Raw genomic sequence first — 12,615 nt, 5'->3', positions numbered from 1 at the left:
AGCGACCAATGGGAACACGGCAGGGGCGGACGCAGGACTTTGGGGTGAGTGGCACCACGAGACCGGGAACACAGGCACGGAAATCGCAGGAGTAGGGGAAAACCCGGGGGATGCACGAGGGTGCAGAGAACTGGAAAACTAACAAAGGAAAAACCCATGTGAACCTAAACCTGGGATGCAACGTATTTCTACTGATAAACACAGAATTCATTTAAATGCATATTCCAGCTTATTTGCAGAGATCTTTGAGTTTTTCTAGATTCTCTTATTGAACAGGACTGCATTTTTAACCATTTCTGACATCATGGATGTCTAGACATTTTTTTTCTTTTCTTCTTCATACTTAACTTTAGAATAAAAGTTAATAAAGCTGTTATAAAGCAATAAATCAATTATAAAGTTATAAAGCAATAAAGCAATTTTATCTCAGAAGAAGAAAAAAATTTCAAAAATAATTTTCCATTAAGACCTTCAACATCTTAAAGTAATTATTCTGGCAGATATCTTCAGTTCTAACTATGTTTGGTGGCCAAAAAAAAAAAATTAATTCCCTGAGAAGTAATCAAAAGCTACTTAATCTAACTATTCTGTTGAAAAAACATAAGGCCAAGACCGAGTAGACTTAAAAGCAAGGTAACTTCAGAAAAATGTTGTTCTGAACAGCAACTTCAGAAATAACAAGCCTTAGCCCCCACTGTTCTATCTAGTAAGTACAGCAGTCATCTTTTGGACAGAAGACCTCAAACGCCCTGCAATAATTTACCCTTATCTTGACTTGCTAGAGGTAAAACAGCATCATTTATGAAGTCTTTATAAATACAGTTCTTGGAAGAGTAAGCTTACATTTTATGTCACTCAACGGCTAATTCAACACCAGATGTTAATATCTTATTTCTGAACTTGACAAAAATTTGGGGCTTAAAACAATAATTATATAGGAAGCATAACAGAACACTGCATGTCATTGCATACGATCTCAATTGGGTGCAAATAGCAAAATATCCTTTTGACATGAGCAGAGGTTTCTTGGAGCTGAGCCTAAGTTCACCAACAGTGAACAATGTGTATTGATCTGAGGTGGGCATCAAGCAGAGAATGCTACATGTATTTTCACAATGAAATTATAAATTATAGGAGTGTGTCAATTTTGTCTCATGTAGGTCCTCAGCACCAAACCATTCTGGAAATCCATGTTAAATTTAATGGAAAATTGTCCATCTTGAACTATGGGGGGATGATGTTACATGCTTCTGTACTATATTAATATTTTTGAGTATTAAGAAGCACATGAGAAGCATCCAAAGCTTTTTGTTCCCTGGGTGTCTTACTACATCACTTAGTACTATAACACTTGCTTAGTTTGTAAACCTCAAGACTTCAGATGACTTAACTGCAAGAAGGAACATCAGTAACCTTTCTGCTCTACAATACGTGCATGAGGCTAAAGAAAACTACCCAAATCATAACAGACTGTTGATTTAACAAGTCTTTTCTGTCACTTCTGCTTGGTTTAGAAACCATTTCCCCCTGTAATTACAGGAATCTAGATGGTTTCCCAGACTACCTCTTACTCATAGCTATCTCACTTTCCTTCAGCATTTGGTTAGGGTTTTCTTCCAACAGGACAAGAATGTGATAATATCCATATACAGCAATAAGCCAGATATAACATCCCTTGTCATTTTATCTCAGTAAGTGGCTGACTCAAAGCACAATTTTTAGTCAATGACTGGCCAAGAGGCATTTTATCAGTTCTTCCTAAACATTAACTGTTTATGTGCACTTTTTGGAGTGGCTGAAAAAGCTGTACCTTGCTTACCCTGAAGCTTAATCTAGAAAAAGTAGACATTCCATTCATTTTTCACTTTCTGAACAGTCTTGCATAGATTATGTGCAGCTCAGCAGCATGCTCAACACAAACTGCAAGCAAATCTTCAACCACCACCAAAATACCCCACAGAAAACACTTTTAAAGTACCTGCTCTTTCAGTTGCTTTATTTCTCTTTTTAAGAATAATTACTTCCAAACTGCTGTGACTCAAGAGCTCTAGAATTTCCCTAAAAGCAAGAGGGAAAACCATTCTAACAAGAAGGGGGCCTCCCTACTTCAACACAGTCTGGCTGCACCTTCCAATAGCCCCCACTTCCAGTCAAGGTGGTTGTTTCCACAGTGCAAGCCCAGATTCCTACAGACATTGCCAAGTGATTGACACACAGGCTGTTCACTCACTGGAAGCAAGCTTAGCTGCTGCATATATGGGTTAGCTGCTCCCTCATTCTATTACTGGGACACTTTCAAAGTCACAAAGATTTTAAAAAAATCATAACCTATAAAAAAAGCTACTTCAAATTACAAAAATCACTCATTTCATGTAAAATCAGACCCTGAACATGGAAGAGACCATTTCTCAATACCTAGAACTAAAACTAGTTAATAGTCAAAATATAGAACTAAATACCTAGAACTAAAACTGGTTAATAGTCAAAATATAAAATGGAATAGACAAACTGAGACAAGACTCCACAGATAGGTGGAGTTCAGAGTGAAGAACTGAAACAGTACAGACACCAAGCCTGTTTCTGCACAAGTTCAACATTAGAGGGGAAGAGTACTGGGTTTTGGCTAGAGGCATGCTGGGTTTTCATAGGCTGTGGTTTTCCTTGACTCTGCCAGGAATTTACATTCATCAGCTAATGTTTTGTAGGTACCATGAAATATCTGTTAAAGTCATTTATTTACTCACGTCCAAGTGAGCTGCTTGTTCTTGCAAAAGGAAGCAGTTAAACACAAACTGCAGTACATCAAAGGAAAAACTAATTAAATAGTGGAGAAAAGAAAAGGCTATTAAAACAGGAAAATACTGAATGTTAATCAAGGTGTATGTTACCAAATAGACCAATCTCTTCTTCATTTTTGTCCCACTACACTTGACTTTTACAGCAGTTCATGTTAGCAACCATCTCCAGGGTTAATCACAAGCCATTAGCACACTTTAATGTTGCCTCAGTGTAAGTAAAAATGCACCATTACATATGTGCATTGAAACTCCCCATTGCTGTGCTCACATGCTGGTAAAATGTAGTTCTCTGCAATACAAAGTTTCATAACACATTTGACAGTATATGGATTCATGCACATTCCCATGGAAACCGTCAAGGCCATGGGCACTGCAGAATCACTTCCTTAGAGAAACACCTCCGTAAGAGAGCCCCAGGACCTCATCGTGCAAGGGCAGGGCATTAGACATTATTAGCACACTGTCAGGAGGCAGGGATAGGGATGTGATGAGATTAACATCCAAAATTCTGCTAGTTGCAAGCAGGATGGAGCATTTCCCTGGGACTACTTAGTATATTATTTCTTCTATTTCCCAAATCTCACTGAACAAAAAACTTTTGAAAACATTCAGTATTTCAGGCAGTTTTTGCAAATTGCCAATACAATTAATATTTATTATTTTTAATTAATTCAATAGCTAGCCATCATTTCAAGAATGAAAGCTGAGGACTATACTCCTTCAGAGCAGAACATATGGAAATGATATAGAAGTGGTAGAGACAGGCAGTTTCAACATTTTCTGCTCGAAACACCAGAACTCTACATTTATCCTTCAGCATACAGTCGATACACATGTTCTGTGTATTAGTGAATCACCAATGTTCAAAATTCGTGGTGCACAAGGAGTGTATTGCAAGTACAAAGTTTTCTTCAGCATCAACTTCTAGCAGCTTCCTATAAAAAGATTTAAAGATGACAGCCAAAAGCAGCAGTAGCAATTTTAATGGCCTATTCTTTAATCAGATTGTGCCACACTACTACCACTTTGAAGCTGAAGAAAAACTGCAAGACAGTTACCCTTATCTATTTTACCTTCAAAAATTAGCAAAGTAAGGCAGATCTAGATGGGGATGAAGGAGTGGAGGTTCATCTGAGACCACCGATCTTTTCCAAAAAACATACCCAGCACAACGAAACTGGAATATGCTATTTAGGGGTGTGTCTTTAAAGCATGGCTTCCATATGCATTCAACAGATGCTTCCAAGTAACCAGTAAAATCCCTACTGGAATGACTTCCATATCATTTTAATAATTTATAACTTTTGGCACAATGATTTTTTCCACATTGAAATACTCAGCCTTTCTGGCAAACACTTGGTTATGTGCTAAGGGGCTGCAACAGAGTCAGATCCTCCTAGTAACAGCTAGTGCAATCCAGAGAACCAAGCCTGCATGAAGTCTCAGTTTTCCTGCTGACTTAAAAGTATAAAATGGAGGAAAAAAAAAAAGCCCAAACCATGAACGTCAGTTATTGCTTCAGCTTTCCCATCTTTCGAACAGAGATTTGCCTTTCATCATCATCTGAACACTGCCACATGAAAATCACTTCCAGCAGAGTTCCATTTCTAATAACAGCTACTGTGACAAAGAGATTAAAAACAATAATTCTAATTTTATCACTGAGAGTGCCAGTGGAGAAGGCATTACTTCTTTCAAATTGCTTTCAAGGAGTGATGACAGCTGCAGTAAATATCTTAAGTCTCATCTAAAGTTTAAAAAGCTTTAAAACAGCTATTTTTTTTGCATTGATAATAATGTAATAGTAAAAAACCCTAAGACCTAAGTGCTCAAAACGCAGCCCTACATTGATGAAGCGCTTTGTCAGACTCCATACTTTTCTCAGGTATGCACAAAAAAATACCCAAATACTGGTAAGTGATTTATACCTCCAAGTTCCTAAACACCAAAGAACTTGCTAAACAGGAAGGGGTATGCACATTGCTTCTTGCACAGATATGGGCTCCAAGGAACAGGAAGGATGTGCAGCAAACACACTGCAAAGCAGGATACAACACATGAGCAGAACAAAGGCAAAGACCAACAAGACTTACATGCTCAAAGCAACATCCAAACACTCTCTTTCCTGAAAAAAACCCAAATATTTACAAAAGAGAATAAACCTGTTATTGCATTCACAAAGCAAAATTCAGGCATATCTTCAAACTACAGTGAGTAAATAAGCCTGTCTGTTAACTTTAAAATTTGATAAAGCCAAAAGAAATTAATAGAATGCTTATCTAAAATAAATATCCATATACAAGTCATTCAAAAATATTCCCACCCTTATGCTGAAGTAACTTTGTGTATGCACATTAAAAAAGACATTATCAAAGTTAAGCTCTATTGTCTTAGTTTTAGATTATGGAATAATCATACAAAATACTAACAAGAATATTTATTATATAAGCCTAAATTTTTTCCACTTGGTACATTAACAATTAATTTACTTTCCATGAAGCTGATATGATTTTGTTATGTGGTAACGTAATTAAACTGCTACACACTGTTGGTAAAGCCAATATCACATCTCTGCAATCTTAATGCTGCTGGAAGATTAACAATTATATGAAACAAAAGCATGCTCAAAACTGTACCATCACTGAGAAGATATTTTGAGCTTGTGTGTAAACATGGAAAAACAACATCCAAAGTAACCATATCCAAAAAATATCTGTGGCAAAGAAAGATTAATGATAAAGTACCATAGCAACAATAAGTTGAAGATACATCATCCTTTTTCAAAGATTTGGGGTAAAAAAAAAAAAAAAAAAAAAAAAAGTTTGCTCCTCTTCCTACAAGGCCTTACATATAGTCTGTAAGATTTATTTAAAAGGTGGAAGAAAAAGTCCTAAGACTGAATAGGGTCTAGGAGTTGTTCATTTCATACACATCACCAAGGACCTTTAAGTATCTGTACCTGCTGGGTTTCTCCCTGGGGCCTGCAGTTCTGTGTACACTTCCCTCACCTACACCACACCTAATGTCAGCTGCAAAGCTGTAATCCTCTTACAATGAACTGAAAGCTAAAGGAGAACATTCCAGTGTGCAAGCAGACATAATGCACTGCCTCAGCAACAAAGCCATCACTGGTCACCACCCAATGCACTGAGTCAAAGCTAACAGCAACCAGGACAAAAGGTAACGACTATTACCTGCTGCATTTTAGATGCAACATTTTAATCACTAAAAGGTAGGAAGGAGTTTATTTGAAAGATATCTGGTGGAAATACTCTTGTCCTCAGTATCAGCACGGCCAAATAGGAATCACAAGAGCACGATCTACTGTTTTCACAGGAGCTATGAATTCACTATTACAACGACAGAGACCAGTTCAATGTGCACATAAGAGGGCCAAAAATTGGAGGATTTTAACTGCTAGTGACAGCAGTGTAGAGGGCAACACATTATTTCTCTTTGCATGCAACAAAAGAAAGAAAAGCCTGTTTTGAAGTAAGACTTTCCCCTTGAAGTCCTGAAGTGTAACACTGCTCAACACATTTAAGCTACCTCCACATTTAGAGTAACTCCTTTTGTCAGCACACTAGTTTGATGGCATGAAGCGATACCAGATGTTCCAGTTCTAAATGCCTCACTAGGGTACACTTACCATGACACTTAGGAGATGCTGAGTGCACCACTGCACTCTTACAAATCATTTAAAGTTTGTGCTCTGTTAGCACATATCCACTCCTATCCACTGACAAAACACACTGAAATTTGCATTCTCAGAACATCATTATATGGGTACTTTACTGCAGTTCAAGAAATTTCACTAAGCCTGAAAATTGTTATATTCCAAGGAGGCTCTTGCCCTTTCAACTTACCAGCACACATTAATTCTTTCTCTTCTGAATTTAAGCACAGATTATATGTCAGAAGTCCCCTTCTGGGTTAGATTCATGTAACTCATTGTTAACACATGAAGATTAATAGAATATAAAACAAAGCTCTTCTGTCTTCTCCATGGTTCAAGATATCCATGAATACATCAAGCCGGTATTCAATTCACACATCAACTCTCAGAGCCAGCAAAATGTGATCTAACTCTTTAGGGAAACAGGTCAAGGAAAAGTCAACAAGATTGAACTTCAACTTAAAATTCCATTTTAACTCCTTTGGAAGACACACAAAATATAATACAGCCCGAAGGATGTTATATCCTAAAATACTACTCTACAGCTCTGCAACATCAAGAAACTCTACAAATAACAGCATGCAGAACCCACCACTGTGCATTCTTGCAAAGTCTTCAAAAAGGGTAAAGAAGGAAAAAAATAAACACAAGAATTGCTAGGAAAACCACAATATTCACAACTTAAGAAATGTCATAGATTTTAGTCAGTTTAATATAGGCTTTACCTCCTTTCTTTCAATAGTAACAAAAGTTGTCATTTAAAAATGTCCTTACACAAACATTAGCAAGAAAAGTCTTAGAAATTGATTTTCAGTAACCATGGTACCTTATTTCATTTACTGTGATCAAACATATCATCTTGAAGGGCTCCTCCCTACAAAGAGCTGAGGATACAGTCCAATGTATCCAACCCCTTTATGGCAAAAATGGATCGTAATTAAAAAAAAAAAGGCATAAGCAACTTAAATATCACAATTAGGAATACAGCAACTACTGAAAAATAATTCAGTAATGATGTGAGGGTTTTTTTTTTTTATGTAGACTCATATATTCTTATCTACGTTTTTATAAATCAATCAATAAATAAATCCTCTATATATATTTACCATAGATAAGAATACAAAGCACTAGGCACACTACACCATCACCAAATCAGAGATGATGTAATGAAGCTTGAAGTAACAACCTTTGATTAAATCAGTTGTATCTGACACAAGAGAATGTGGCACTATAGCCCCACTGGGGATGATGGTGCACAAATGCAGACAAGGCCTACAACTTTTAACCATCTTCTTGACATGCTTATGTTTTGGCCAATGTATGTTTGTATTTACTATAAACAAACTTACAAAGATATCTTAAGGTGTAGAGGCAATTTGTTACTAGCTTTAACGCTTTTGCACATCAGCAGTTATGAAGATTTAAGAACAGAAACCTATAGGCATTTTGAAAAGCCTACATAACTTTTGCTACTTCCTACAATATATAAAAATTTTGTGCAATGGACATATATCTAAAAAGAAATCATATGCAGTGGTTGAGTAAAAAAGGAACCATCATTCCCATGAAAGAAATTACAAAACCAATGCACATATTAATGTTATAGCATGAGCTATGGATCTAGTTATATTACTCTGCAAGAGCCGTGTATAAGCAAACCTTTTTCAGTCAGCTAACACTGTTCTTCAGAACCATTCCTGGGTGTGTAATTTTTTTGAATGTGTAAATAAATACAAGGGTAGGATTTAAAAAGACAAAGTAATTTTGGAGCTTAAGAATTTAGTTACTTTTACCTTCCTTCCTAGAATAACCTCATGCAGAAGATTGCAGAGAATGAAACACCTTCCCAGTAAAAACATAGTGCCGTGTAACTACGCTGAAGGCAAATGGGATTAATAATACCACTTAGCTGGCCTGGCAGCACACTCGCCTTGCTAAGAGTTCCCCATCTCCCATCCCACAGCTGCTGTTTTCCAGAAGAAAATTTCCATATATCCATCACCCACATATCAGTGGTCTGACACAACCCACAATCCACCACATGGAGTATCTGGTTTTGGATATTAGTTCAATTTCTGAATGACACAGACTTTGATGCTCATCATGTAAAAATGCTACTTACTTGCCCTAGCAGATCTTATGCCTTTGAATAATGCACCAGTTCACTTCTGCCTTGACAGCTTTCTGTGTTGCCTGATATCACTACTAAAATAATGAGAAATGCATAAATATGCCAAGGAAGTCCTCCATAAGTGCAATTTTAGACAGTGTAGTATGGTTAGAGTTTCACTAGGGAAGTATTTTACAGAAGTCTCCGAGATCTTCCATTAACCTAAAAATCATTCAAAGGAATAATTATTTCTTATATTCTAAAATACATCAGCTTATAGTTTGAAATTTATTGCACCTTACTGAAAGAAAATACTATAATATCAGTGAACCAAATCTGACTAATTTTAGCAGGTGAATTACAAAATATTTGGTTCCCATTGAAGAATCTCTAGAATAGAACAAACCTGAGTCCATCAACACTTCTTGCAAAAAAATAAAGATGCAAGCAAATTATGGCATTTCTGTACAATTATTTCTGACAGTTTGTGATAATCATAGAATCAGAGAACTGTTTAGGATGGAAACGATCTCTAAGATTGAGTCCCACCATCAACCCAACCTCAGCACAGTATTCACCATGAAACCACGTATTTGAGTGCCACGTCTACATGTTTTTTTCAAACACTTTTGAGGAATGGTGATTCCACCACCCTGGGCTGCCTGTTAAAATATTTAACCACTCCTTCAGTAAAGAATTTTTTCCTAATATCCAATTTAAACCTCCCCTATACCAACCTGAAGCGATTTCCTCTTGTCCTATCACTTGTTACCTTGGAGAAGACACCAATTCCACCTGGCTATACTCTCCTTTCAGGCAGTTGTAGAGAGTGATAAAGTCCCCCCTGAGCCTCCTTTTCTCCAGGCTAAACACCCCCAGCTCCCTCAGGCGCTCCTCATCAGACTTGTGCTCCAGACCCTTCCCCAGGCCCTCAATGACTTCCTTGTAGCAAAGAGCCCAAAACTGAACATGGGATTTGAGGTGCAGCCTCACCAGTGCTGAGTACAGGGAGACAATCATTCCCCTGGTCCTGCTGGCCACACCGCTACTGATCCAGGTCAGGATGCCATTGGTCTTTTTGGACACCTGGACACACGCTGGCTCATGTTTGGTTGCTGTAAACCAGCACCCCCAGGTTCTTTCCCACCAGTCACTCTCTCCCAAGCCTGTGCACTACTGTAAACACGAGCTCTCCTTGGGCTCCTTGACTGGAGAAAACATGATGGAATATCTATCCAAATTTCTACAACAGGAAGTAAGAACAACAGGATGCAACATACGGCACCCGATCTGATCTTTTTGTCAGGATGGCCAAAAACAAATACGTGAATCCTTACATCTCACCTGAAGGAAAAAAACACATTTTATAATGTGCTTCTGGAGAGTTATTTTATACCCTGCATTTTCTAATTTCTTAGAAAGACCAGACCATCCACACTGTAATCTATTTTCAATCTAGGTTTATTTATTAAGAAATTGAACAGATTAAAATAAGAAAGAAGTTAACTTCAGGATGTTTTATCTGTACAAGATTTTAAAAAGAGGCCCGAGAAGCAAATATTGCTGCATTGTTACTTGTGGAGGTAACATCCTGACATTTAGAACTTCTTTTCATTACAAATACTGGGGTTTTTTTACTTTATTATTCCTCTGAAACACCAAGCTTTCTAAACATACTTTCACCTTCTCGCATACAGAGATGACTGACGCATCTTCTATTTTGCACTCACAGACTCCAAAGCAGCCTACGTAAACATGCCTTTGCTTTCAAAGCAGCCCCATTTGAAGGATTAATTGTGACACTGCCAAGAGATGACACACCACTGAAGAGGAAGAGATCACCAACTCCCCTGATGCCCACCAGAATTCAGAATTCTTGGCATGTAATCCCCCTGGTCATCATCAAGATGACTGATGAAGTCCTGTTAATTTGTGAGAGCAGACAAGACATTTAAACCATGGGGTATCAGAAGCACTTCAGAAGAATTTCAGTAAGACATTTTAAGGACTTATAACAGAAGTCACTTTGTTTGCCAAGCAAGCAAATTTATGCCAACATTTCTCTCCATCACAGACGTCACAAAAGTTTACAAACCAATGTCAATGTCCTGAGAACACTTTGTCTAGGAGACATCTTCAGGAGGTGGAAAGTTGAAAGCTTTCATAGTTTTCAGTAAATCACCTCCCTCTGTAGTGACTCCATGTGAGAGGCACCACTGTGCTGCGCCAGAAGAAAATACAAGGAGAAGGAAAAAAAAGCATGAAACAAAAAAAACCATCATAAGCACCTGCTGGACTGTCGGAAGCAGAGCATCAGGGCCACTCACAGCTGATCTGAATCAACAGCAGCTCACAAAGCAGATTATATGCCTGATAGAGAACAATCAGGAACAAAATAAATCTCAAATTTACCAGCTGTTATCAAAGTGTACGGCACCAGCCTGCAGCAGGAGCAGTCTGCTATCCACTGCTGGGTTTTTAGGAACATTTCACAACTGGTCAGTTTTCACCACTCCTTGAAAATGCTCCATGCACCAAAGCCACAGGCACAGATAGCTGGACAGAACAGGGCAGAAAAAATGGGATTCAGATTTCCTCTTTCACAAGACCTGCTACACACAAATAAATTATTTTTCGTCTTCCCAAATATTTACTACACTGTATACCTCCAGGGTAAGAGCTGAGGACTACCACTAATAATGCCAAGCAGGCTTCAAAGCTTGTCTCAAAACTATGATTTTCTTTCTCATAACCAGGGTACCAACTCTCTCCTTCACACTCCAGCTGTACAGCGTTCTACTGACACTTGGTAAAGCTAATGAAGTAAAAAACAGTGTTTCTATCCCTAAGGAACTTTTTCTCCTTGTGTCATTAATAGCGTTACCAACTTTATAAGGCCTGAACCAACACAAAAAGATCCAGCAGCAAAGCCAAGAACCAACTTTAGCAGACGCTCTTCCACTTTAGCCCTGCACTGATTGTCTGTATTAGGATGGCTCTGTTCTCTGCTAAGTCTCTTCACCCCATCGCTTTATTTTATTTCCCATTAAGCAAACGCAGCAGGTCCTGGCAGCCCTGGCAGAGAAAGCAAGAAGCACAAAGGGTGAGGGAAAAACCCTCCGTGCTTCTCAGCTCTTACACCTGCGGCATTTCTGGGTATACGGTATGACTATGAGGTCGGAAAGCTGCAAAGAGCAACTCCGAGCACAGGGGCGGCGGAACTGAAAGGTGGAATGGGACATTTAAACACAAATCACTTTGCCCCGGCCCGGCCTTTGCTTACACGGGGCGGGAGCCGCTCCCCTCACCAGGACGGGGGACCCGGCCACAGGCGGGAAGCTGGGCAGGGACAGGAAGCCATTCCTGCCCCGCGGGAAGCGCCGGTCCCGGCAGGACACGAGGCTCCGCCGCGGCACCGCCCCACGCGCGGGCCCCGCCGGCGGCTCCACGCGGCCACCCCGCCCGCCCCCGGCCCGCGAAAGCCCCAGGCCCTCTGCTCACCAGCCCGTCGATCTGCACTTGCTTGACTGCCGAGTCTCCCGCGGCGGCGGCTTTGCCTTTGCCCTTGGCGGCGCCGAAGCCGCCGCCGGCAGCGCCCGAGCCTTCCTTGCGCGACGCCATGGCTGCCCCCGCACGGCCGGAAAGGGAAACGCGCAACACCGGAAGCGGCGCCGCGGCTGGGGCGGTGCGCGGCCAAAGGGCCCCGGGCGGGAACGCGGAGCGGCGCGCGCAGGGTCCGGCATGGCGGCGGTGCCGGCTCAGGGCTGCGGGCCCGGCCTGGCTCGGCCCCGCCGGCCCGGGGGTGCCCGCAGAGGCTGGGCCTTGGGCCAGCTCATCCGGCATGGGCAGCCGAGAGAGCCTGCCCTGCCGGCTTGCCTCTCCACAGAATCATTTACCGTGGAGAAAACCGCCAAGATCATGGAGTCCAACCTGTGACCAAACGCCTCCTCGTCACCTACAGCAGGGCACTAAGTGGCACGTCCAGGCGTCTCTTGAACACTTCCAGCGATGCCGACTCCACTCCCTGGGCA

At 40.3% G+C, this 12,615-nt stretch overlaps 1 protein-coding gene across 1 annotated transcript in view; it reads right to left on the bottom strand.

Moving 5' to 3' along the window:
- EIF3H (eukaryotic translation initiation factor 3 subunit H) overlaps nucleotides 1–12,242 on the bottom strand; it is an 85,964-nt gene extending 73,722 nt beyond the window's left edge. Inside the window, exon 1 of the mRNA XM_068182622.1 lies at nucleotides 12,086–12,242. Within this exon, the coding sequence (XP_068038723.1) occupies nucleotides 12,086–12,205 (120 nt within the window). The 5' untranslated portion in view covers nucleotides 12,206–12,242. The remainder of the gene's footprint in view (nucleotides 1–12,085) is intronic.
- Between the last annotated feature and the right edge of the window lie 373 nt (nucleotides 12,243–12,615).

The sequence above is a fragment of the Anomalospiza imberbis genome, chromosome 1, assembly GCF_031753505.1.
Source record: "Anomalospiza imberbis isolate Cuckoo-Finch-1a 21T00152 chromosome 1, ASM3175350v1, whole genome shotgun sequence".
NCBI lineage: Eukaryota > Metazoa > Chordata > Aves > Passeriformes > Viduidae > Anomalospiza > Anomalospiza imberbis.
Note: the sequence above shows the minus strand (reverse complement) of the source record. Positions and strands in the feature narration are given on the sequence as shown.